This window comes from Antennarius striatus, chromosome 5, assembly GCF_040054535.1.
Source record: "Antennarius striatus isolate MH-2024 chromosome 5, ASM4005453v1, whole genome shotgun sequence".
Classification (NCBI taxonomy): Eukaryota; Metazoa; Chordata; class Actinopteri; order Lophiiformes; family Antennariidae; genus Antennarius; species Antennarius striatus.
In genome coordinates, this window is record NC_090780.1 from 7,509,473 (window position 1) to 7,537,289 (window position 27,817).

Sequence of the window (27,817 nt, forward strand, 5' to 3'; positions counted from 1 at the left end):
ACAACCATCTGGTCTAAAGCTGCTTATCTGCATTGCAGGTCACAGGTCTGCTGGAGCAAAAGGCGAGGTACACACCAAGATGTTGGTTCATCGCTGAACCACATGAAAGACATACATACTTGCTCACACACCTACTGTATGTCACCGCTTCACCTAAGCTGCAATCTTTTAGAGGTGAGAAGAAGCTAGAGAACCTGGAGAGAACCCACACTTACAGAGGAAGAACATAAAAACTCCGCACAAAAAGGAATCAAACAGGAACCTGTTGGATGTTAGAACAGTTCTACCCCCTGTACCACTATGCCGCCCAAAAGATGATACTACAGGTCCTTCTAATAAAATTAGCATATTGTGATAAAGTTCATTATTTCCATAATGTAATGATAAAAATTTAACTTTCATATATTTTCGATTCATTGCACACCAACTGATATATTTCAGGTTATTTATTGTTTTAATACTGATGATTTTGGCATAGACTTCATAATAACCCTATCTCAAAAAATTTGCATATCATGAAAAGGTACCTTACACAAGCTATTAACCTAATCATCTGAATCAACAAATTAACTCTAAACACCTGCAAAAGATTCCTGAGGCTTTTAAAAACTCCCAGCCTGGTTCATTACTCAAATCTGCAATCATGGGTAAGACTGCCGACCTGACTGCTGTCCAGAAGGCCATCATTGACACTCTCAAGCAAGAGGGTAAGACACACAAAGAAATTTCTGAGCAAATAGGCTGTTCCCAGAGTGCTGTATCAAGGCACCTCAGTGGGAAGTCTGTGGGAAGGAAAAGTTGTGGCAGAAAACGCTGCACAACCAGAAGAGGTGACAGGACCCTGAGAAAGATTGTGGAGAAGAGCCGATTCCAGACCTTGGGGGACCTGCGGAAGCAGTGGACTGAGTCCGGAGTAGAAACATTCACAGCCACCGTGCACAGGCGTGTGTAGGAAATGGGCTGCAGGTGCTGCATTCCCCAGGTGAAGCCACTTTTGAACCAGAAACAGCGGCAGAAGCGCCTGACCTGGGCTACAGAGAAGCAGCACTGGACTGTTGCTCAGTGGTCCAAAGTACTTTTTTCGGATGAAAGCAAATTTTGCATGTCATTCGGAAATCAAGGTGCCAGAGTCTGGAGGAAGAATGGGGAGAAGGAAATGCCAAAATGCCTGAAATCCGGTGTCATGTCATGTGTGGCCATGTCAGCTGCTGGTGATGGTCCAGTGTGTTTTAACAAGGGCAGGGTCAATGCAGCTAGCGATCAGGAGATTTTGGAGCACTTCATACTTTCATCTGCTGAAAAGCTTTATGGAGAGGAAGATTTCATTTTTCACCACTTCCTGCTCACAGTGCCAAAACCACTGGTAAATGGTTTACTGACCATGGTATTACTGTGCTGAATTGGCCTGCCAACCCTCCTGACCTGAATCCCATGGAGAATCTGTGGGATATTGTGAAGAGGAAGTTGAGAGACACCAGGCCCAACACTGTGGGTGAGCTTAAGGCCGCTATCAAAGCATCCTGGGCCTCAATAAAACTTCAGCAGTGCCACAGGCTGATTTCCTCCATGCCACGCTGATTGAAGCAGTCTTTTCTGCAAAAGGATTCCTGACCAAGTATCGAGTGCATAACTGAACATAATTATTTGAAGGTTGACTTTTTCTGTATTAAAAACACTTTTTTTATTGGTCGTATGAAATATGCTAATTTTGTGAGATAGGGATTTTTGGTTTTTCTTTACTTTTTTGCAGAAATCATCAATGTTAAAATAAAAGGCTTGAACTAGTACTTCCGTTGTGTGTAATTAATCTAAAATATATGAAAGTCTAATGTTTATCAGTACATTACAGAAAATAATGAACTTTATCACAATATGCTAATTTTTTGAGAAGGACCTGTTTATCAAGCAAATCATCAACCTCACCTATTACGCTCCCCTCTCATCCTCAAGATCCTAAAGCAGTGAGAAGAAGAGAGCCCAACATGACCTCTATGCCAGCCTCAGAGAACATTGAAGCACTTTCTCATTAACTACAGAATCAGAAAATCTCAGGGCCACCACACTTGGAGGCAAAATCCAATCTTGTATGAAATAGCGACAAACTAAATGTTTTAAGAAAGTTTCTTGAAGACGTTTCGCCTCTCATCCAAGAGGCTTCTTCAGTTCTGAAGGTGGCTGGTCTTGTCCCAGCTTATTAACCCTGTGGGGTGTGGTCAGTGCTATTCACATTTCAACAACCATAGTTGAAACTTGTCTGGCTTTTCAATGGTGGTTGATGGGGTGTCAGGGGTTTCAAAGGCAGGTCGTTGAAATGTGAGTTTCACCTAGCCTTTGTACAGTAATGAGTGTCATAGCATGAGACACATCACCTGGGTTGATCTGCTAAGACATTCTATTTTGAGAGTTTCGAGAGGACCTGATTGTAAATGGGCAAATGGTGATGTCGCAGAGAATGCCCCCTGTTCAGAGATGGCTTCTCCACTTTGACATGGATGGCTTCTTTCACTCTTCTCTCTAGTGAAGAGAGAAGTGAAAGTTTGAGAGTTTGAAATGTGAATAGCAGTGACACATTCTACAGGGTTAATAAGCGGGGACAAGACCAGCCACCTTCAGAACTGAAGAAGCCTCTTAGATGAGAGGCAAACGTATTCAAGAAATGACAAGCAGCAAAGAAATAAAAGCAGGGATGAGAACACCTGGAATGCAACATGTGGCTCCTGAGTCCTCTGTGGGTGTTGCAGGGCTACTAACAAACAACAGTGAAGGAGGGATGCCAGCCTGTCTCATTGAATTTCCCCAAACCAGACACAAGACAGCAAACATTTTCTCATTCAAAAAGATTGAAAGTTCTATTCTTTTTTCCATTTCTCCCTGCATGTTCTTTGCTGAGGTTTGGATCAAAAGACTCGACTCACATGCGTGTGTTGCCTGTCTTGTTGATGATGACTGCCTTTCCCGTCTGATCCACATTGTGGTCCATGCCAAAATAAGCAGCCACGCGGTGCAGCAGCATTCGGTGATAGGAAGTCATCTGAGGAAACTTCTTATACTGATTACTGCAGGGGATATAATATTAAAGTTTTTAATCAAAGATGCTATTTCAAGAACATGCTGCCATCAGTTTCATTTCTAAGGACGTTGTTAAATGTTCCAATGCCTATTTCCTTTAACGCACTTCCTTTGATCCTCTAAGATATTTTCAGAGCATAGCATTCACACTTCACTTGATCTTTCACCACACAGTCAAACTGATATTTCTGAAAATGAATTATGTAGTTTTTGCATCTCCAGATCTCCCTTATTTTGTCATCTTTTTTCCTGCACGACTGCCTGAAGATCATATTTGATTCATAGAATGTTGGGGGTTTTAATATTGTAAAAGACAATTTACTGCTTCTATGGTTATTTCAAATTATAATACATAAGTCTAATGACATTCTTCTGATTATATGGAAACACAGCCAAACTGGTCTCACAATATCAGCTACAACTTTCCATATTTTTTTTACCTCACTGGCCTATAATTAAAGTGGAATGAATGTGGCAGGACTAAATTTAGACACACAAGAGTGGTTATGAAGAACATAGCTTACTTGTCGTCATTAATGAACTCCAGGATATCTTGTTCTAGTTTGAGCAGCATCATTCGATCCCTGCAAGGCCAGGGTGGAAGGGTGAGATGGGGGGAGTCAGTGACTTAAATACAGTGAGCATACCAAACATAGATCAAAAGGCAATATGTAACGCTTCTAATATGTTTCCATCACTTCCATTACAACTGTAATACATCGAACTTTAAATACCTAACAGATAAACAAATAGGTACACATTGAAAACATGTATACAAACAACTCATCAAACTCCAGCAAAGGATGCAGATAATTACATTTTCTATAGTTTATATATAGTTTCTGGTTTTGGTTTCTCTGCTATAAAGTATTATACAGTATCTTATGGAATAGATGTTAGTAGTCAGCACATGTTGAAATTAATTCCGTGCATTAGCATGCTCCTATGGTCCATCCAATTTCCACAAAAGCTGAGATGCTGTGTAAAGTATACATAAAAATATGTATGCAATGATTTACCAATAAATGTAACTCCACATGTAACTGAAAAAAGCAGAGGATGGATTTCCACTTCTCTGCAGTCCGCCTTAACATGAGCCTCGACCCAGTGAAGGTAGTAGCGTGTTTGCATTTTGTAGATACTGCATATACAGTAGTTTCCTCTTCTCATAGTAAAGTTTCAACTTGCATTTGCGGAGCAGCGACAAACTTTTTTCACAAACGACAGCTTTTGGAAGTGTCCTGATATAAAGCAATGACATCCTCTACAAAATCTTGTCTGTTTTTAATGCAGAGCTGATTGACAGTTAAAGATCACAGTCTCCTAAATTTGGTTGTCCCTTGTCCTTCAGATTTTCTGAATCTTTGAAAGATATTGTAACTGCAAACGATGCAATCCCCCAATTCTTTGCAATTCTACAGTGAGAAACATTATTCTTTGCGATGCTGCACATTGTTGCACTATTTACCTTTTGGTGCCACTGTCTAAACCTTTTTGAAATGTGTTGCTGGTATTAGAATTGAAATAGCATATAATTTTCAAACAAGACAGTTAATTTTCTACATCTGATGTCTTGCTGGGTTTTTTTTGTTAAATATGGGATTTCACTATTTTGCAAATTATCAAATTCTGCTTCATATTTTCCACAGCTTCCAAATATGAGTTTGTTATACACTTAACAACATCGAAAGTTTTGTTACTGACTACAGGTTAGACCATTTATGTATGTATTCTCTTATGGACCAGGTGCAATTTTGATTTTTTTTTTTTTCATTTCATTTTGTTGTGCGGCTGTCATTTCAGGTAACAGACATTATCAAGCACCCTTTGATGGTAACCTCATACCTGGGATTGTTTTTCAGTGTGTTGACCAGAAACTCATGGACATCAATGCCTGTAGAGTCAGTGTATTCTTGGCTGGAGTCTAACAGACATAAGAATAAATCCACAGATATGAAAGAAAGTTGCAGATGGGAGAAAATGGGTGTGAAGAGTGACACTATATAAGAATATTAATAATGGAGCTGCTAAAACATCAGCCAAGATATTCCAAGTAGTTTAGGTAACATAACCAAATGGCAGAAGACACCAGTTAACTGTTCTTATATTGCTTCTTGGTGGTACACACACACACACACACACACACACACACACACACACACACACACACATACACACACACACTGGGATCATTGCCTACTGTTTTACACAACACAAGGCAGTGGGGCTAGCCATGTCATCTCTGTTGATGACACCCAAATGCTTTAAATGCCTGAGGGATAGAGTATGGTCGGTAATATCAGAAATGAATGGAAAAGATCCAATTATACTCTGAAGAATTATCCTGAAATTATATTTAAAAGTCGTGAGATGACAGAAGCTTTACCCCAGCATTTATAGTACATGAAAGGGATAAACAAAACATAGAAAGGACAAAAAAAGCATCACATACTTAAAAGAACTATTGGTCTTTTCTTGCGTAAAAATAAGCATGACACAAAACTAAATATGCTATACTTAAGTTTATGAGAATTTAATCTTACCACGAGACAACATCTTCCGAGGAGCCTTGTCCTTCTTTTCCTTCTCTTCATTTTCATATTCGTCCTTCGAGGACTTCTCCTCCTCCTTGTCTGATGGACAGCTGATGTGAAGCTGAATGATATCCTGAAAAATGACATTTGATTGCTATGAGAAGTGATGGTCAAGTTTTGTAACTCTAATATTGCTTAGTTTATTAAACAGAGAATAAACTGGAGGGACACAGAAAGAACTGCAGGCTCAGCTAACTTCCGGGAATGGACTCGGGCTTGCGTAAGAGGTTAAAAAATGGAACAGTACCGATTCTGGAGGTCCATCACTAGAGAACAGACCAGAGGACTCCTCACACACTGCCAGACTCCGTACCAGCTTCAGTTTGGCATTAGACTGAAAGATAATCACATGTCTTAGGGATTATCATTGAAAACATATACAGTAGTACTTCGAGATACAAGTTGCTCGACAAGATGTCACTCTGTCTGGATTTTTGTTCATCATATTCCTATGATGACAAGTCAAAAATATTAAAAACACTGTCTGTTTTTTGTCTCCATTAATATTATCACAATGCTATCCATCCAAGTCAAAATATGTTAAGAATTTGTCCAGTGGGTGGAACTAATTGGTGACCCATCTGTCACACTTTAAAGATATTTAGACGAGACATGAATATTAATACTGGGTTCAAGTGTCCCTTTGATGAATGTAAAAATATGCGTACAGAAACGGTCTGAAAAAAACATTGTTGTAGGAGTCAATGCCAAAGAGTCAGTCAGAGAGTGTTTCATAATTTGTCACACAGGAACGATGACTACGTCAATGGTCGAGAGTTTGAACTGAACAATAACACATGTTGTATTTCAGCGGAGCTTGCCCAGTATGACCATTTGACTGGAAATAATAATGGATTATCTTCAATAACTGCACACAAAAATCAAATCTTGTGTAATGATTAAAAATTGGTCACACAAAAATGGCCGTTCACAGTAGCTGAGAGGTTCAAAACACTAACATTGGCAGGGGGTTACGTCAGTTCAAACAAATGACCAAAATGTATTTACCTTAGCCCGTTTCCTGCCATGGCTGTGATTAGGAGCCCGTTTCTGCAAGACAAATTTATTTTACTATCCAAGAAAGGAGTACAATGCAGATTAGAAACAGGTCAACACATCTGTGAAGAGATTACGAGCAGCTGGCATTGTAACTTTGTGATTGCTAAAACAATTTGACTGCATGTGTCTTGGTGGTACAGCCAGTTGCACATATAATGAATGCAGAACTAATTTACAAAAGGTTTTCAAACAACTTGCCAGGTTTGAGACCTCTCACAGACTTCAAATCCAACCATCCATTTCACAATGACAGTAACTTACTGTCGAGAACCCGAACGCAGCTCTCACTTTGGGCATACAGGGATTGGATGGCCATGCGGGGAGGCCCCCTCACCCTATACTTATGCAGTAACTACTCCCACAGTATATCCCTAGGGACCCGATCGTACGCCTTCTCCAAGTCCACAACACATGTAGACTGGATTGGAATACTCCCAAGCCCCTTCTAGGATCCCTGCGAAAGCAAAAAGCTGGTCCATTGTACCACGACCAGGACGGAACCCAATTGTTCCTCCTAATTCTGAGGTTCAACAATCGGCCGCAACCTCCTTTCCAACATCTTGGAGTAAACTTTCCCAGGGAGGCTGAGGAGTGTGATGCCCTTGTAGTTGGCACACACTCTATGGTCCCCCTTTTACAAAAAGAGGAACCAACACCCCAGTCTGCCACTCTTTCAGCACTGTCCCAGACTTCCACACAATTTTAAAGAGGCATGTCATCCATGACAGCTCCTCAACACCTCCTCAGCATTTCCGGGCAAATCTCATCAACACCCGGGGCTTTGCCACCATGAAGTTGCTTAACTACCTCGGTGACTTCGCCCGGAGAGATTGACTTGAATCCCCTATCATCCTCCAGCTCTGCCTCTGCAACAGAGGATGGTTCAGTAGGGGCAGTGGATTCAGGAGTTCCTCAAATTGTTCCTTTCACCGACCGACAACCTCCTCAATCGAGGTCAACAGTGTCCCATCCTTGCCGTATACAGCTTGGATGGTCCCCCATTTCCCCCTCCTGAGGTGTCGGACAGGTCTACTTCAGTCAGACGGCTTCCCTGACCACTGGGGTCCACCATGGTTTTCGAGGGTTACCATCCCTTGAAGCACCCAAGACCTTGAGACCACAGCTCTCAGCAATGGAAGCTTTGAACATTAACCATTCAGGTTCGATGCTCCCAGCCTCCACCGGGATGCACAAGAAGCTCCTTTGGAGGTGTGGATTGAGGGCCTCGCGGAGAGACGTTCCCATTTCACCTGCACTACTCGTTTGGGCTTACCAGGTCTATCCAAAGGTTTCCTCGGCCAACGGATCCAGCTCAACACCAGGTGGTGATCAGTTGACAGCTCTGCCCCTCTCTTCACCAAACTGTCCAAAACACACGGTCGAAGGTCACATAATAAAATCACAATATCGATCATTGACCTCCAACCAAGGGTGCTCTGGTACCAGGTACACTTATAATGTTGCGTTCAAACATGATGTTAGTTATGAACTAACACCATGTGGTGTTAGTTATGAACAATCCGTGACAAGCACAGAAGTCAAACAACATCACCGCTCAGGTTTAGATCAGGGAGGCCATTCCTCCCAATCACGCCCCTCCAGGTGTCTCCATAATTGCCGACGTATGCATTGAAGTTCCCCAGGACAACAATGGAGTCCCCTCCAGGGATCTCGTCAAGGACCCCCTTTAGGGACCCCAAGAAGGCTGCTATTTGGTGCATACACACAGATAACAGTCAGAGTTTTCCCTCACACAGTCTTATGGCGTAGGGAGTAAACTCTCATCCTCCGGGGTAAACTCCAACACAGCAGCGCTCAGCCAGGGGCTTGTGAGAATCTCCACACCCGCCCTGTGCATCACACCTGACGCAACTCCAGAGTAAAACAAGGTCCATTCCCTATCCAGGAGTTTGGATCCAGAACCCAGGCTATGCATGGAGGTAAACCCCACCAGATCCAACTGGTAATGCTCCACCTCCAACACAAGCTCCGGCTCCATCCCCACCAGTGAGATGACTTTCCACGTCCCCAAAGCCAGCTTTTGCCACCTGGGTGTGGTCCGTTGTGACCCCCTGTCGTCACTGTCACCCATATAGCAGCGCACCCGACCCAATCAATCTGCCTTGCGGGTGGTGGGTCCACAGGGTTTAGGAAAAGAATATGGAATATTATTCTATCCACGCCGGTTCAAGACCAGCGTGGATCTAAAAGTATGGAGTCTGAAATGATAGCTGGAGAGGTGCCAGTTCACCTCCTCAGGACTGCTGGGGTGCCCTTGAGCAAGGCACCAAACCCCACAAGCTGCTCTTAGGGTGCTACATGGCTGCACGCCACTCAACCATCTCTTTCTTCCTAATTTGCATGCTTACAGGCCCTGTGTGTGTGTGTGTGTGTGTGTGTGTGTGTGTGTGTGTGTGTGTGTGTGTGTGTGTGTGTGTGTGTGTGTCTAATATATATATATATATACAGTGGGTACGGAAAGTATTCAGACCCCTTTAAATTTCTCGCTCTTTGTTTCATTGCAGCCATTTGCTAAAATCAAAAAAGTTCATTTTATTTCTCGTTAATGTACACTCTGCACCTCATCTTGACAGAAAAAAACAGAAATGTAGAAAATTTCGCTAATTTATTAAAAAAGAAAAACTGAAATATCGCATGGTCATAAGTATTCAGACCCTTTGCTGTGACATTCATATTTAACTCACATGCTGTCCATTTCTTCTGGTCCTCCTTGAGATGGTTCTACTCCTTCATTGCAGTCCAGCTATGTTTAATTAAACTGTTTGGACTTGATTAGGAAAGGCACACACCTGTCTATATAAGACCTTACAGCTCACAATGCATGTCAAAGCAAATGAGAATCATGAGGTCGAAGGAACTGCCCTAAGAGCTCAGAGACAGAATTGTGGCAAGGCACAGATCCGGTCAAGGCTACAAAAGAATTGCTGCAGCACTCAAAGTTCCTAAGAGCACAGTGGCCTCCATAATCCTCAAATGGAAGAAGTTTGGGACGACCACAACTCTTCCTAGACCTGGCCGTCCAGCCAAACTGAGCAATCGTGGGAGAAGAGCCCTGGTGAGAGAGGTAAAGAAGAACCCAAAGATCACTGTGGCTGAACTCCAGAGATGCAGTAGGGAGATGGGAGAAAGTTCCACAAAGTCAACTATCACTGCAGCCCTCCACCAGTCAGGGCTTTATGGCAGAGTGGCCAGACGGAAGCCCCATTCTCAGTGCAAGACACATGAAAGCCCGCATAGTGTTTGCCAAAAAACACCTGAAGGACTCCCAGACTATGATAAACAAGATTCTCTGGTCTGATGAGACAAAGATTGAACTTTTTGGCATTAATTCTAAGCGGTATGTGTGGAGAAAACCATGCACTGCTCATCACCTGCCCAATACAATCCCAACAGTGAAACATGGTGGTGGCAGCATCATGCTATGGGGGTGTTTTTCAGCTGCAGGGACAGAACGACTGGTTGCAATTGAAGGAAAGATGAATGCAGCCAAGTACAGAGATATCCTGGCAGAAAACCTCTTTCAGAGTGCTCAGGACCTCAGACTGGGCCGAAGGTTCACCTTCCAACAAGACAATGACCCGAAGCACACAGCTAAAATAACAAGGGAGTGGCTTCGGAACTACTCTGTGACCATTCTTGACTGGCCCAGCCATAGCCCTGACCTAAACCCAATTGAGCATCTCTGGAGAGACCTGAAAATGGCTGTCCACCAACATTCACCATCCAACCTGATGGAACTGGAGAGGATCTGCAAGGAAGAATGGCAGAGGATCCCCAAATCCAGGTGTGAAAAACTTGTTGCATCATTCCCAAGAAGACTCAAGGCTGTACTGAATCAAAAGGGCGCCTCTACTCAATACTGAGCAAAGGGTCTGAATACTTATGACCATGTGATATTTCAGTTTTTCTTTTTTAATAAATTTGCAAAAATTTCTAAACTTCTGTTTTTTTCTGTCAAGAAGGGGTGCTGAGTGTACATTACTGAGAAATGAAAAAATGAACTTTTTTGATTTTAGCAAATGGCTGCAATGAAACAAAGAGTGAGAAATTTAAAAGGGTCTGAATACTTTCCATACCCACTGTATATAAATTCAGATGAATTTATCATATACCATATATATATATACACTGTATATATTTATTTATTCAAGTACTTAGGGTCAACAGTCCACAGCAATGGACAGTGTTGAAAAGGTGTGATGTGTGATAGAAGAGTTTCAGATGAAATGAAAGGAAAGGTGTACAAAATTGTCGTGAGACCAGCGATGTTGTTTGGCATAGAGACAGTGTCGCTAATGAAAAGACAGGAGACAGAGCTGGAGGTAGCAGAGATGAAGATGCTGAGGTTCTCTCTGGGAGTGACCAGGAAGGATAGGATCAGGAATGAATACATCAGAGGGACAGCACATGTTAGAGGTTTTGGAGATAAAGTCAGAGAGGCCAGACTGAGATGGTTTGGACATGTCCAGAGGAGAGATAGTGAATATATTGGTAGAAGGATGCTTAGTGTTGAACTGCCAGGCAGGAGGCCTAGAGGAGGACCTAAGAAGAGGTTTATGGGTGTTGTGAAAGAGGACACGGAGGTAGTTGGTGTGAGAGAAGAGGATGCAGAAGACAGGGTTAGATGGAGGCAACTGATTCACAGTGGCAACCCCTGAAGGGAAAAGCCAAAAGGAGAAGAAGAAGATATATATATACACTAGCGGGAACCTCAGGAAATTCCACAATAAAACAATATCAGACTGTTTTCCTTTTTTTCTTCGCTGTCACAAGAAAACCGCTGTGTCCAAAGCTTTAACGGCTCTGTGTGTGTGTGGGACGGACGAACGCGAAGACGAAGGCCGCTTTGGTGTAACGGTCCGGCCATCCAGGTAGACGCCGGCTTAGAGAGTTCGGTCCTGGTGAATAAAGCATCGGGGTTTCCCACACGACAACGTGAGGTCCGTCATAATCAAAGAATATAAACTGCTATGTTTGTTGAAGCTATATATACAGTATATACAGTATATATGAGTGAAAAAATTAAATTTCACCAAGGGGATTAACAATTTTCTTTTTCTTTTCTTATGACTATGTGAGCTGTCAACACTAATTCTTGTCTACACCAGGTGAAAATCCTGAACAGTACTTATATTGATTATGGGGGGGGGGGATGGCACGTAGCAATTATAGAGAATTTACCACATGTAAATGTGATTATGATTAAATAAAACACAAATGTACAGGGCCCAAGCATCCCTGGGCAACAACTTCCTTGTTTTAGCAAATGGCAGGAGTCCAGCATTTATTACCTCCTGATTTTAGGAACTGTAATGAATATGTTATGAACTCCATCTGGGGGAGGCCCCATACATTCTGAGTCCACATACTGTACGTGGGAGGAATGTTAAATTCTGTGCACATACACATATGAACATTTGCACTATAATGGTAGTATAGAATGACAAAAAAAATCATTGAGTGGGCAGATAGATTATTATGGACCAGTTTAATACAAATGCTTGTTTTTCTATGACCTGTAATTTAAAAATACGAAATAAGGAAAGAAATAAAGAAAGGACACTTTATTAATCCCCAGATGGGGAAATTGCTTTATACTTTATACATCCAATGTTAAATTGTTTCCATATCCAAAATAATTATCAAAATGTCCTGTTAGAATTCTTATTTTACCATTTTGACCAACCTGTGAATCCTGGGGGGAGATATCCTCAGGATCCAAGCCGTCTCCTGTCCCGTCCTTAGTGCCCTGTGGTTGAGGGGAGGTCTTTCCTCGACTGCAGGGCTCAATGAGTGGCCCACTCTCTCCCTCCGGCTGGATGTCTGTTGTCAGGCTCACTGACATCTTCTTAAGGGAGGGGGAGAGGGCGGGAGTTGGGGAGGGGGTTGGGTGGAGACCCAGGAATGGCTAAGAATAAAGAAAAAAAGAGTAAGCAATTTCAAAAAACGGGAAAATCAAAAGGAAAGGCATTTTGAACATTTGTAATATGCACTGTTATATTATCTACCTGTAGATGGTACCAGATCTGTGATTGACTGTACAGTGAGTCTGGATGGGAACCACACACAGAGATAAGGGGGATCCACTAAGGATGTGTACTGGGCTGGGATGCAGCAGTAGGTAAAGTGCAGTCCATAGCAAGCCGTAACCTAAGGGGTGGGGCTCTGGGACACAAACAGATGGGGGGATACAAAATTAAATAAAAGACACTTGCAACTGGTTCTATTACAGTTCTTGATAAGTTGCCTAAATTCTGTATTTACGCAGAAAGATGTTTAAACACTTTAATTACTGCTTTTTTCTGAACAGTGCCTCTAACACAGTAGTAAAACACTGCTGCCATGTCCAACATCTCAATATCAATTAACTGATACCTAGCTTACACGCAGCAGCTCTCCTACTTCAATAGCCAGATCAACTGCCTTCAAGTTAAAAGCTGCATCATTTGTCTTTCTTGGCCTGTTTTCCATCATAAGGGGTGTGCATAATGTGCAAAATGTCTGTTCAAATCACAGTCAAACTACGGTAGCGTCTTCCTCGGTGTATCATCTTTTCTATTTGTCCGTCAGATGCTTGTGTAGCTACTTATAGCCAGGAAAATATGGTAACATATATAAATATAAAAACATGGCACAAAATCACAGAAATCTGTCCGTTAACTTTCTACTGTAACAGATAGTACAGAAAGTACAGAGCAACAATTAAAAGTGAAGACACACATTCTCTATTGGATCTTTGATGTTATTGTCACGGGTTCATGAATGCAGTGGGGAAAAATTGATGGCACAGCTGGAAAAGTTCGGTTTGGTGGGTTTTTTATTTTCACCAAAAACAACCAGTGAAAGATGAAAAATTCCCAAAACCAAAACCCAGCACAACAAAAAAGTATATACAGTGGTTCCTCTACTTACGAAAATAATTGGTTCTGGAAGAAATTTTGTAAGTAGAAAATTTCGTAAGTACAGACGTGTTTTCCATGCAAATGCCCTAATCCGTTCCAAGCCCCCCAAAATTCAGACATAAATGTTTTATAAAGCATAAAAATGCATCAAAACATGTAACAAATATATGTTACAATTAGATCATTACATAAATGAGAGTTGTGCATAATGTAAAAAACAAAGAATAAAGAATAAAAATTATTGTCATTTACCTTTTAAACACTGTCCTAATTGTTTTTTGCCCTCTTTGGTTTATGGGCTCTTGCCTCACCATGTAGAACAACAGAGTGAATTCCAGTCCTCCTTTTGAACTTCTCCAACCACCCATGTGATGCCTTAAACTCCTTAAACTTCCTTTTGTTTTAATAACGTGGCGATTGTAGATGCATTACGGCCATATTCTTGGGCAAGATTAACCAAATGGATCCCTTTTTCATGCTTTTCTATTATCTCTTGCTTTGTTTGTATGGACAAAAAAACTCTTTGTCTTTCCTTTTCCTCTTTTCTCCGTCACTGTCTTGAGGTCCATAGCGAATACTCAAAAAGTTAATATATTTGCGTGAAACTATCAGAAAACCTCATGGGTCGAGAGCCGAATGACGAGGACGCTGCAGACACCGATCTATCGCCACACAGAGGTCCAATAGGATGCCAGGAAGATACTAGGTAATAGCCAATTGCAGAGCAGCTATAAGAATGTTGCGTTCAGGAACCTTTGGGAGCTGCGAGTAGCAGCCCATATTGTATTTTTACCTTTCTTAACTCGAAATTTCTTTTGTAACTAGAGGCAAATTTTCCCGTTGAGGCATTTCATAAGTAGAAAATTTTGTATGTAGAGATATTCATAAGTAGAGGTACCACTGTACAGAGAAAACATACACTACTAATAACCACCATGCACAATGTTCTATAACTCCAGCTCCACTTCAGCTCCATCTCTCCAACTCTCACACACCTCATAAAGCAGAAATGCTTCCCTTATATATTCACATGCCCCTCCCCTGGCGGACCAACAACAATTAAATGGGGTTGTTTTTATGATATCTGGTATAATATACCGGAAAAGGACAAATTTACTACTAACCTGCTTTACAAATAAACCAGAACAGAATAAAACATAAATACCCATCATATGGCTGCTTAAACATTTATCAAAAGCCCACAAAATAGGAAACAACCCAATAATATACAAAATGGTTAAGTCCAGGTACCGGGCTGGCCTAACAGCGCTCAACAATGCGCTATTTAAGCCACACCCAGGTAGTGCCTCGGTTTGGCCCCTGACCCGGAGGCGGACCAATGCAGAATCATTAGGTGAGCGTCTCTCATAAAGTTCTGTGTGGATGTGTGGAAAAACGCGTAGGAGGAGGAGGAGAGTGTGCACCCTCTAACGCACTACCGCGACAGTGTGAATGATGCGGACACGAGAGTGTGGACCTGTCGGAGAATGTGTGTGAAATGGTCTGAGCAGGACCGCGGTCCTGCAGTCCTGACGGGAACAATGAGAGCGCTGCCGCGGCTGCTCTCCTGGGTAAGGGAGAGAGGTTATTTAGTGAATAACCGCTCCGTCACAGTTATTCATTAATAACAATGGATTTATAAATGGTGAAAAAGATTTACCTTGAGTATTGTTCCCCCATATGATTACTATGGCTCACTTTAAAATAAAAAATTTGAATTTTAATCTAGATGTCCATCATGAAATGACAACTGAAATAATTGTATTCATCAAAGAATATCCCATGTGGCTGAAACAAAAGTAAGTGAGCTTGTACAGAACACTGATGTCATATTTAAGTAGTTCCTGCAGCTGACTAAATAGGGCAATGACATTTAAAAGAAACAAGAGTATTGAGAAGTTTAATTTCACCTGGTAATGAACCCATGACAAAAGGCACATCTTTAGTAAACAACAGGATACAAACCAAAATACTCAACAAAAAAGCAGGCACATTTAGAATGAACAAGTGAACAGAAGAGGGAGAAGTTAGCCAGCCAGATAAGAGGGAGGGTCACACTACCTCAGCGGTCACAGGGGCCTCTCTCTCTCTCTCTCTTCTCTCCCTCTGACTCAGTACTGCAACATGGTCCGTCCTCCAGTCAGGAGCCCTGAATACCAAGACCAGAAGAGGAAGACACGAGTGACGTCAGGTTTCACACACTGAGTGACTCATCACTGCTGCTGTTACTGATGATGTAGCGGGAAGGGCAGCACACAGCTCCAATGGAGAATCTGCTCTAATCTTCACCAGCCTGCTGCACTGCACATACTTTGATTTCCTCCCAGATTGTATGGCTAATTTCTACTGAGGTGACCTTAAATTGTTATCTTCTATCTTACTAGCGGGAACCCGTGGAAATTCCATGATAAAACAATAATATCATACTTCATACCAAACTTATGAAAAGAAATGTATTGGGATTATAAACCAAGTGTACCCAACGTAATGCCTGTGGGCGGGCAATGCGGAGCCGCAGATGAATGTTAGCAAGCTAACTGGAGAAAGAAAGCTAACTAATCATAACGTTAAAGGTAAAGGCACCTGTCAAAAGAGAAAGTGGAAAAGACATTTTAGAGAAGTGATAGTTCTGTTAGCTGCCTACATGAAAAGAACTGTATGTATTTACTTACAGAGCATTTTTGTAAGATGCCCAAGGAGCATTTTGGATACTCCATCAACTGTCCCATTTCAAATGGAAACCATAGCTGGACAGTTTGTTTGTGATAGCCAGCTAGTTTCACTCAGAATTTGTTTCCGTTTTCTATGTTGTTCCTGCTGTTTGGTCTCTTTGCTCAAAAACATGTAAATTGTTGGAACAGTTATGACACTCTAAAACAGTGGTTCTTAACCTTGTTGGAGGTACCGAACCATGCCGCTTTCATATGCTCTCACCGAACCCTTCTTTAGTAAAAAAATGTTTTTTTAATTTCAAATTTAAGACATAAGTACAGTATTATCCGTACTATAAGGCGCACTGGATTATAAGGCGCAGCTTCAATGAATGGCCTATTATTTAAAAAAAACTTCATACATAAAGCGCACTGGATTATAAAACGCATCTGAGAACTCATCTTCAATGAATGGACTATTTTAAAAAATTTTCATTTATAAGGCACATTGGATTATAAGAAAATGAGAAAATTAAAGGCTTTTAGGTGCGGAAAATACTGTATATGTTTTACTGGTGTATTTATTGAATTGTGCATTAATATCACCTTTTTCAAAGAACAAAACCAAGAAAGTGCATGAACTCACATGACCTACCTGCAAATCAGAGTGACTTCTGCTGTTGTTATTGAGAGACCAGTTCAGATATGCGTGGCTTCACTTTGGCAAGTGCTACTCTTATGTCATTTTCACAGCAAAGTCTGTTTCTTTTGTTTTCCATGCAGCTTAAGGAAGTTGTCACGGGTTCGTGAATGCAGTGGGGAAAAAATTGATGGCGCAGCCGCAAAAGATCCGTTTTTGGTGGGGTTTTTATTTTCACCAACAAGCAGTGAAAAAATATTTACAGTGCAGATCAGAATTCCCAAAACCAAAAACCCAGTGCAACAAAAAAAAAGTATATACAGAGAAAACTTATACTACCAGTGGCAACCATGCATAATATTCAAAAACGCTCAACTCTAGCTCTAGCTCCAACTCCCAACTCCCAACTCTTCAACTCCAACTCTTCCCCCATAAAGCAGAAATGCTCTCCTTAAATACCCCATGCCCCTCCCCTGGCAAACCAACAATAATTAAATGGGGTTGATTTTACAATATCCAACATAATACACCCGAAACGGAAAAACCTGCTTTACAAAATAAACCAGAACAGAATAAAACATAAATGCCCATCATATGGCTGTTTAAACATTTATCAAAAGCCTGCAAAATATAAAAACAATCCAGTAATGCACAAAATGGTTCAGTTCAGGTACCGGGTGGCCTGACAGCGCCCCACTTGACGCGATTTAAGCCACACCCCAGGTAGTGGCTCTGTTTGGCCCCTGAACCGGATACGGACTAACGCAGCATCCTCAGGTGAGCGTCTCATCACGTTCTGTGTGGGTGTGGGGAGAACACGCAGGCGCCGAGTGTGCACCCTCGAACGCACTACTGTGACAGTTTGTTTGACGTGGACCCACCCGAGAATGTACGTGCAACAGTGAGCGGTAACGCGCTCCTGCGGTCCTGTCAGAAACAATGAGAGCGCTGCTGTGGTCGCTCTCCTGGGCGAGGGAGAGAGGCGCGCGGAACGGAGATGGACGGAGCGGTCTCTACCGCTCCGTCACATTATCCTCCTCCTCCCCGAGGTTGACGATGTGCGGCAACCTGGATAAGTAATCAGCCACAACGTTGGTTCTGCCCGCCCGATGGCGGATCTGGAAACGGAATGGCTGCAGGGATAGGTACCAGTGGGTGAGACGACTGTTGTGTTCTTTCATCGAGTTAATTCAGGTTAACGCTCGGTGGTCGGTCTCCAGGTCAAACTCCCTTCCCAGCAGGTAGTACCGTAGGCTCTCCAGAGCCCATTTGATGGCCAGGCCCTCCTTCTCCACAGTGGAGTACCTGGTCTCCTGTGGAAGCAGTTTACGGCTCAGGTACAACACCGGTTGTTCACAACACCGGTTGTTCCTCCCCTGACACACCTTGGGCCAGGACAGCTCCCAGTCCCACGGCCGATGCATCAGTCTGGACCAGGAACCTCTGGCTGAAGTCAGGGCTCCTCAGTACAGGTGAAGACCACAGGCAGGTCTTAAGGGTCCGTAAGGCGGTCTCGCAGTCCTCACTCCAGGTGACCGGATTCCTCTGGTCCTTCGCTGTGAGGGCGGTCAGTGGAGCAGCGATGGTGGCAAACTGAGGGACGAACCGCCTGTACCAGCCAGCCAGGCCCAGGAAAGATCTCACCTGCTTCTTTGTGCACGGCCGCGGACTGCTGCGGATGGCCTCCACCTTGTCCATCTGCGGTCCGACCTCTCCATGCCCCAGCCGATAGCCGAGGTACAGTGCTTCTGCCTCCTCCTCTGTTTCCAACTTCTTCTGTTGCGTACGTCTTTTCCTTCGACTGGCCATCCCACTTCTGACACCAAATGTCACGGGTTCGTGAATGCAGTGGGGAAAAAATTGATGGCGCAGCCGCAAAAGATCCGTTTTTGGTGGGGTTTTTATTTTCACCAACAAGCAGTGAAAAAATATTTACAGTGCAGATCAGAATTCCCAAAACCAAAAACCCAGTGCAACAAAAAAAAGTATATACAGAGAAAACTTACACTACCAGTGGCAACCATGCATAATATTCAAAAACGCTCAACTCTAGCTCTAGCTCCAACTCCCAACTCCCAACTCTTCAACTCCAACTCTTCCCCCATAAAGCAGAAATGCTCTCCTTAAATACCCCATGCCCCTCCCCTGGCAAACCAACAATAATTAAATGGGGTTGATTTTACAATATCCAACATAATACACCCGAAACGGAAAAACCTGCTTTACAAAATAAACCAGAACAGAATAAAACATAAATGCCCATCATATGGCTGTTTAAACATTTATCAAAAGCCTGCAAAATACAAAACAATCCAGTAATGCACAAAATGGTTCAGTTCAGGTACCGGGTGGCCTGACAGCGCCCCACTTGACGCGATTTAAGCCACACCCCAGGTAGTGGCTCTGTTTGGCCCCTGAACCGGATACGGACTAACGCAGCATCCTCAGGTGAGCGTCTCATCACGTTCTGTGTGGGTGTGGGGAGAACACGCAGGCGCCGAGTGTGCACCCTCGAACGCACTACTGTGACAGTTTGTTTGACGTGGACCCACCCGAGAATGTACGTGCAACAGTGAGCGGTAACGCGCTCCTGCGGTCCTGTCAGAAACAATGAGAGCGCTGCTGTGGTCGCTCTCCTGGGCGAGGGAGAGAGGCGCGCGGAACGGAGATGGACGGAGCGGTCTCTACCGCTCCGTCACATTATCCTCCTCCTCCCCGAGGTTGACGATGTGCGGCAACCTGGATAAGTAATCAGCCACAACGTTGGTTCTGCCCGCCCGATGGCGGATCTGGAAACGGAATGGCTGCAGGGATAGGTACCAGTGGGTGAGACGACTGTTGTGTTCTTTCATCGAGTTAATTCAGGTTAACGCTCGGTGGTCGGTCTCCAGGTCAAACTCCCTTCCCAGCAGGTAGTACCGTAGGCTCTCCAGAGCCCATTTGATGGCCAGGCCCTCCTTCTCCACAGTGGAGTACCTGGTCTCCTGTGGAAGCAGTTTACGGCTCAGGTACAACACCGGTTGTTCACAACACCGGTTGTTCCTCCCCTGACACACCTTGGGCCAGGACAGCTCCCAGTCCCACGGCCGATGCATCAGTCTGGACCAGGAACCTCTGGCTGAAGTCAGGGCTCCTCAGTACAGGTGAAGACCACAGGCAGGTCTTAAGGGTCCGTAAGGCGGTCTCGCAGTCCTCACTCCAGGTGACCGGATTCCTCTGGTCCTTCGCTGTGAGGGCGGTCAGTGGAGCAGCGATGGTGGCAAACTGAGGGACGAACCGCCTGTACCAGCCAGCCAGGCCCAGGAAAGATCTCACCTGCTTCTTTGTGCACGGCCGCGGACTGCTGCGGATGGCCTCCACCTTGTCCATCTGCGGTCCGACCTCTCCATGCCCCAGCCGATAGCCGAGGTACAGTGCTTCTGCCTCCTCCTCTGTTTCCAACTTCTTCTGTTGCGTACGTCTTTTCCTTCGACTGGCCATCCCACTTCTGACACCAAATGTCACGGGTTCGTGAATGCAGTGGGGAAAAAATTGATGGCGCAGCCGCAAAAGATCCGTTTTTGGTGGGGTTTTTATTTTCACCAACAAGCAGTGAAAAAATATTTACAGTGCAGATCAGAATTCCCAAAACCAAAAACCCAGTGCAACAAAAAAAAGTATATACAGAGAAAACTTACACTACCAGTGGCAACCATGCATAATATTCAAAAACGCTCAACTCTAGCTCTAGCTCCAACTCCCAACTCCCAACTCTTCAACTCCAACTCTTCCCCCATAAAGCAGAAATGCTTTCCTTAAATACTCCATGCCCCTCCCCTGGCAAACCAACAATAATTAAATGGGGTTGGTTTTACAATATCCAACATAATTCACCCGAAATGGAAAAACCTGCTTTACAAAATAAACCAGAACAGAATAAAACATAAATGCCCATCATATGGCTGTTTAAACATTTATCAAAAGCCTGCAAAATACAAAACAATCCAGTAATCCACAAAATGGTTTATTCCAGGTACTGGCTGGCCTGACAGCACCCCACTTTACGCAATTTAAGCCACACCCCAGGTAGTGGCTCGGTTTGGCCCCTGAACCGGATACGGACTAACGCAGCATCCTCAGGTGAGCGTCTCATCACGTTCTGTGCGGGTGTGGGGAGAACGCGTAGGCGCCAAGCGTTTGCATTTTGGACCCCGTGATAGTTCTGTCCGGACCCGTGACCACAGTAAATTCACAAGAGTAGATTTTCTTGGAGAATTTTTTCTGATGTTTGCGGCCCAGTTTATAGCTAAACTCAGTTCAGCCAATCAGATCATTTGTTATCTGCTCTGTCAGCACACCTGAGGCCTGTACCATAAAGCTGGATTACAGTTTAGCGAGATAACTTCAGGCTTAACCCTGGCTTTTCGGTACCATAAAGGTGGCTGACTTTCTATCGGGATACGTGGTTACGGTAACCTATGCTGAACACCTAACCTGCTCCGGAGCAGGATAAGTTTAGGATAAGAGCTCAGCAGGTATAACAGCCCCAACTACTGACCAATCGGAACTCAGCAGGTATAACAGCCCCACCCACTGACCAATCAGTTCTCTTGGAAAATGGGCTGTCCGTTTTATGAGAAACCAGTGGATCACAGCTTGTGCGAAGAGCGCTCAGGCGCGAGAGAATATTTAGAGATCGCTGTAATCCGTTCAAATTGCCTGAACAATCACTGTATGAAAGGTACAGGTTTTGGGGAAAGGGGTTACATTACATCTGTCTGTGCTGGAGCCTTACATTAGTAATTTAACGCACCGTAACCTCGCGCTGACAGTCCCGCAGTGTGCATTGCACTGAGATTTTTTGCCCCAGTCACATGCCATAACGAAAAATGTTGTACACACATACATTTATGGAACACACAAATGTTACTGTAGTCAGATATACAAGTGCAGTCATAGTGGGGAATATTATAGTGGCACTAACTTACGCATTGACACAGTCGGCGATTTTTTGCCAGCGATTCTTGCGCCGTTTGGCAGCCGCAACTGTGTTGCTTTTTGCCTGGATCATTGATTTGTATTGCTCGTATTTATTAATTATTATTGTTTGCTCCTCTGTTGTGAAATATGCGGCTCGGGCCGGTTTGTTGCATGTTTGCGATTGGTCGCATGCAACAACCTCCGCCCTTTTTATGTGAGCACTAACAGATCGAGACTGGACAAGCCTGAATTGAATTAGTGAGTTGATAGCTGGCTTTATGGTACCGAAAATCCGGAGGGCAGATGTCTCGGTAAGTGAAGCCAGATAAGTAAGAGGAAGCCCGACTAGGTTAATCAAGCTTTATGGTACAGGCCTCTGGAAGTGAGACAGCTCCCTGCCGTTACCACTGTGAGTTTACCATTACAGCAGAGCACAGAGGAAGGGAGACAGTGAAGACAGCATAGCTTACTCTAAACAAAGGGAGGTTATTGAGAAAAACCGCTGGTTAATAATGAGTGTACGGAGAAATTTATGTCTATTCTTCCATCAAGAAGTTCAAAACCATTGTGCGTCATATTCTTCGAACATGTAGCATTAATTAAAAATGGTACTGCTTGTATCTTCCTCTAGGTCTCCTGCCTGGCAGGCCACAGAACTTTTGAGCAAAGTTATCCCCTGAAGTCCGAGCCAAATAACCGAGCAAAATGCAAAGAAATATCTGCATTTTGGTGCAACATGCCTGGATTTTTGGGCAATATAAAAAATCTTTTAGTAATGGGACAGTTGCGAAGGAGTGCTTTAACGCTGCTGTTGAGACATTATTTGAAGGAAAACAGAAAGATTAGTTGTATGAAAAAAATCAAACAAATCCCGATGTCAATTTCAACAGCAACCAGAAAATCAGAAATATCAACAGCTTGATGCAGCTATTCAGATACCACCATGCATATCTTTAGCCATTGGTGAGTCTACAGATGTTACTGGTAATGCCCAGCTTTTGTGTGTGTCAGGTCCATTCACAAAGACAAGGAGTTCTTTTCTGGGTGTAACACCACTAACACACACAAGAGGAGAGGACATGTATGCAGCAATAAAATAGATGCTGACATAGAGGGGCATAGATCTGAGGTGGTTGGTCTCTGTCACCAGATGGGGACATGGTGGGAAAAGAGAGTAGGGCTGTGCCTTGGATGAAATAGGACAAAACAGGTACCATTCCTTACCACTGTCTCATCCATCAGACTGCACTCTGCGCCACTCTTTGCAAAAAGAGTGAGCACAGCAATGAAACTCATCAACTTCCATAAAATATCCTCATCCCTTCAGCATTGCCTCCTGACAGGATTTCTGGAAGCTATTGAGGCAAAAGCCAGCTACCGCACAACAACGTGAGGTGGCTGAGTAAAGGCAATGCACTGGAGAGGTTCTTTTCTATTTGAAAACAAATAGCAGCTTTTTAGCTGCTAACCCTAACCCTTTATGCAAGAGGAGTCAGGATGAATATGATTGCCTTTTTGGTTGACATTACATCACATCTCAGTGAGATCAATTTAAAGCTGCAGGGCCAGAATAATTCAGTTGCTAAACTTCACTAAAAGGTTCAACAGCTTCGGCCTTAGGCAGCAGCTCCTCCTGTTAATCCAGAATCCAAGTACTGTTCTAGACTCACCAATGAACACCTACATGTCTGAATGGCATGTAGTCCATTCCAACCAAGATTTAAATGACTATCAGGCCAGTCTCATGCCCCTTTCTCTCAGTTCTTGTTTGCATTTTTCCCTGAAAGAGCCACTTTTTATTTATGCTTTCTGAAGATGTTAATGTTTTTTAACTTGAAGTGTAGAAACAGACAATACAAATGAATTGTACTCTCTACTAGAACCCTGTAACACATCATTATCATTAATAGAGAGTCAACGGCTACAAATTCAGAAGTGCTTGTTGTAACCAAGTTAATATGCATTAAATTTCTAAAATGTATGCAGTGATTCATTGAAGCATGATTACCAGATTGTAGTCATGCAGCGTGCATCTCACGCAAGCCTCTTCTTGTATCTTTGTTCTTTGCTGTGCTGCAAGATAGATGAGTGAATCAACGAGGCAAGGATTCCCAGTGTGTGGAGAATCCAGGAAAAGCAACAGCAAAGGCGTCATCAGCATCAGCTCATTTCATTGACCAGGACACCCACATGGCTCAGCCCCTCAGTTTATATAAGCTTGACGATCATTAGAGCAGAATAAGGCTTCCTCCCACCTCCGAAAGCATGCGCTTCAGGTTGATTGGCCGTTCCAAATTGCCCGTGAGATGAGTGTGTGTGTGCATGGTTGTATGTCTGTGTGTGTGGATCTGCGGTGCACTGGCGTCGTGCCCGGAGTGTCCCCCGCCTCACGTCCTATGCCGCCGAGATAGGCTCCGGCTCCCCGTGACCCGCTGCGGCGGATATAGCGGTTGTAATCTGTAGATGACTGACTGACTGAAGTCCAACAACTACATAATGAAGGATGATGCCTGACAGTTTCTGAAATCATTTCTTTTTCCTCATGTAAATTATGGATTTTGGATTAGCCTATACGATCACTGATCTGAAGTGTCATGGCCGACTAAATTATTCTAGTATAATGAATCAAAATGACAATGCTTCTAAATAAAGCAGCTTTACCTAGTCTTGTGCATCCATTCTTTCATCTACGCACACCCTCAGCGCTGTCCTGAACACACACACAAACCAACCCACAGGGTTGCCAAGGAGATGGTAACGTCATTCTTAACTGAACTGCTTCCATGTGTGTTGAAAGAGTACAAGTGAGAACGGTATAGAGAAGAATTACATCTAAAATGTGTGCATTGGAATTTGGACAAGTGCTACAAACATTTAGAAGAAAAAAAAAGCTTTTTTTTCTGCAGTATATGTTTAAATTGCAAAATGCAAGAAAAATCACTCACAATCAATCAGAATGTATCATTGACTTACAATGGAAAAAAGTGATTCTTATATATATTCTACCATTTTAAATAACATTTAAATCAATGCTAAATATATGTGATGAAGGAAAAACATAAGTCAACAGAAATGAAAAGCTTCAAAAAGGTTGCAGCCTCAGTGGCTGAATTTTTTGAATTACTTGGCACTGCCATGTGCCTGTGTGCAATGGTCACACTGAAGAAAGTCCAATGAAGAAGTATGAATAGATAGCTGTGGTCGCAAGACTGCCGATGCTGGTCATGGTAGTAATTCCCAAAACTGCTGTTGGACACCAGAGGTGAAGGATGCCGTCAGGCTTAAGAAGGAGTCATACAGGACAAGGTTGGTCTGTCGGAGTCAAGAGGCAGGTAATCAGTACTGGCCGGCAAAGCAATACACAGCTTCAGCTATAAAGGAGGCAAAGACTCAGTCATGAGAAAGGATTAGTGAGACCAGAGAAGAAATCTTTCAGTCAGCCCTGAAGTTTCTGGCAAACAGTTTGATTCACCAGTAGATTAAAGCAATCGTTTGTCCACACCATTTACAGGATAGATGGGGGCCTGCTGTCCTTAACTGAGCGAGAGTAGTCAGGCTGTGGAAGGGACACTTCCAAGACCTCCTCAACCCCACTGACACGCATTCCAGTGAGGAAACACAGTCGGAGGACTTGAAGGTGGGTCCACTCATCACTGTTTCTGAAGTCGCTGCAGCTCTTCAAGATCTCTGTAGAGGCCCAGCCCCAGTGGTTAATGCAATCCGTCTTAGGTATCTCAAAGCTATGGGCTGTCGTGACTTACACGTCTCTACAACATCTGTCTGTAAAGAGAGATAAGCACGTTTACCTATTTTCTAAGTAAAAGTGATCATAAGCTGTGATACAAACAACAATGTGGGTTTTAGGTCTTCCAAGCCATGGAACATCTTTCTGCTGTTGGTACACCGCCATACATTTTCTGCACGTGTTCTTTTTTTAAAAGGCATAACAAACATGCTAGGAGTGTTTACTACTACTATTAATACCATCCACTGGCAGTAGCAGTTATGTTGGTTTTTTTTAATTTAATTCAACGGCGTCTAATATTCAAATCAAAGCCCATCCCTAGGGCTGATAAGTGCAGTGCAATTCGCTGCACATTGCAGCCGAAACATCTCCAGGAGCAGCAGTAATCTCTGCCTGCTGTGTGCCAGTTCCATCATAGTGTCAGTCGGCCTCGGCCTGGAGTCTCTCTGCCAACAGCTTGCCATATCATGTATGGCTGCAGACATCCAGCATTTGAGCTGATTCATGGGGGACCCAAGTAAGTAACATCATAGTAACAGAGGCTATGCGCATAGACAGATGGAGGGACAACCTCATATGCACCCTTTGTCGGAAGCATAATAAAAGTAAATAAAATCATAACATCATGCCCTAAGCATAATAATTTCACAGTACACATTAGAAAATTGAACCACCAACCCTGACATTAGTTGCCAGGGCTGCCCTGTTAACATGTAACCAGCTGAGACATACAGATCAAATAATGTTGTACACAGCGTGTCATATTACGACACTAAAGAATATCAGAGGAAACCAATTGTGTGTGTGTGTGTGTGTGTGTGTGTGTGTGTGTGTGTGTGTGTGTGTGTGTGTGTGTGTGTGTGTGTGTGTGTGTGTCTACGAATGAAGTCTTACATGTGTAATAGTCAAAACTATTTTGAAATCTCAGTCCATATTAATAAAGACCCCCAGAGAGGGAATACAAGTAGCTGCTGGAGAAAAGATTACACTCATATCAACATGGTACTATTCTTTTGATACAGCAACAGACAGAAACAGACACATAGAGAGAAAAGGACAGACAGACAGACAGACAGACAGACAGACAGACAGACAGACAGACAGGGAGAACTGTATAGAATTTTTGTTAATGTATACAGAATGCATACCACCACTTGAGGCAGAAAGTTAGGTGTGCGAAATAAAATAACAGGTATGAGCTTAATGTCAAATTTATCTTGTCTGGGTCAAGCTGGGTCAGGATCTTGGCAAAAAATAGGGTCAAAGCAAAGAAATAAGAGGAATCCCCTTCTTTGGAGTTGGTGAGTTGTTAGTTTCAGATAGTGTGTTCGCTGATTAACTCATCAGATTAAAAGTTAACTGACTACTTTAGCGGATAATAATTAGCAAATTAATTGACCTACAAAACGTACCTGGAGCCAAAATTGAGCTTGATACTGGCTGTTGCTAGTTGGTGTAAATATATGCATTGGGTGATTTGAAATTGTAGGGAAAGTAAAATAAAACAACCTTTATGAATGATTAATAATTTTACCATTTAATCAATTAATAACAATCAAGATTTAAGTTAATTACTATTAAACTAATTTGAGCTATTGACAACAAAACTATCCTTTATTATCCGAAAAACAGGGAATATGAAGGATTAAACGATAATACGTTTTCTTAACTTGTAATTAAATACTGGAGTATAGAACATACATAAACATATTTTACAATACAAAGACAGTACAGATAGACATAATTTAACATGGCTGTTCTGACCGACTCCAGTTTGTTAAAAATGTTTAAGCTGCAAGGGAAATAATTTAGACCTCAAATATTATCAGATAATAATTTAATTCACTACAATAATGTAGACGTAAGAGGGCACAAGCCAGTGTCTTCTTGTGCCGGTCCCAAGCCCGGATAAATACAGAGGGTTGTGTTAGGAAGGGCATCCGACGTAAAACGTTTGCCAAATCAAACATGCAAAATGTATGACTTCCATACCAGGTCATTCGAGACCCTGGTAAACAACGACCGCCATCGGCACTGTTCCCCTACAGGGTACAGATGGACATTGGACTCTAAGAGGAAGAGGATAGGACGAAAGTGTGTTTGTAGGAAGAGAGAGAAGAGGAAAGCCAAGAGTATATGACTTACAGTAAGGACATTGAATGTTGGAACTATGACAG

The 27,817-nt window shown here is 43.1% G+C and overlaps 1 protein-coding gene across 19 annotated transcripts in view; it reads right to left on the minus strand.

The window, feature by feature from the left end:
- The window catches only part of LOC137595775 (R3H domain-containing protein 2), a 102,364-nt gene that overhangs the window by 42,722 nt on the left and 31,825 nt on the right, over positions 1-27,817 (minus strand). For 17 of the 19 annotated variants that reach the window (XR_011035457.1, XM_068316067.1, XM_068316062.1 and 14 more), the window contains 9 exons: positions 15,707-15,794; positions 12,752-12,908; positions 12,430-12,651; positions 6,672-6,713; positions 5,911-5,997; positions 5,613-5,736; positions 4,915-4,993; positions 3,594-3,653; positions 2,916-3,056 (listed from right to left, as the gene is read on the minus strand). Coding sequence is in view for 18 of the 19 variants with exons in the window: in XM_068316067.1 (XP_068172168.1) it covers positions 2,916-3,056; positions 3,594-3,653; positions 4,915-4,993; positions 5,613-5,736; positions 5,911-5,997; positions 6,672-6,713; positions 12,430-12,588 (692 nt within the window). In the remaining variant the exon portion in view is untranslated. The remainder of the gene's footprint in view (positions 1-2,915; positions 3,057-3,593; positions 3,654-4,914; positions 4,994-5,612; positions 5,737-5,910; positions 5,998-6,671; positions 6,714-12,429; positions 12,652-12,751; positions 12,909-15,706; positions 15,795-27,817) is intronic. The other 2 variants (XM_068316050.1, XM_068316054.1) reach the window with 1 other exon arrangement.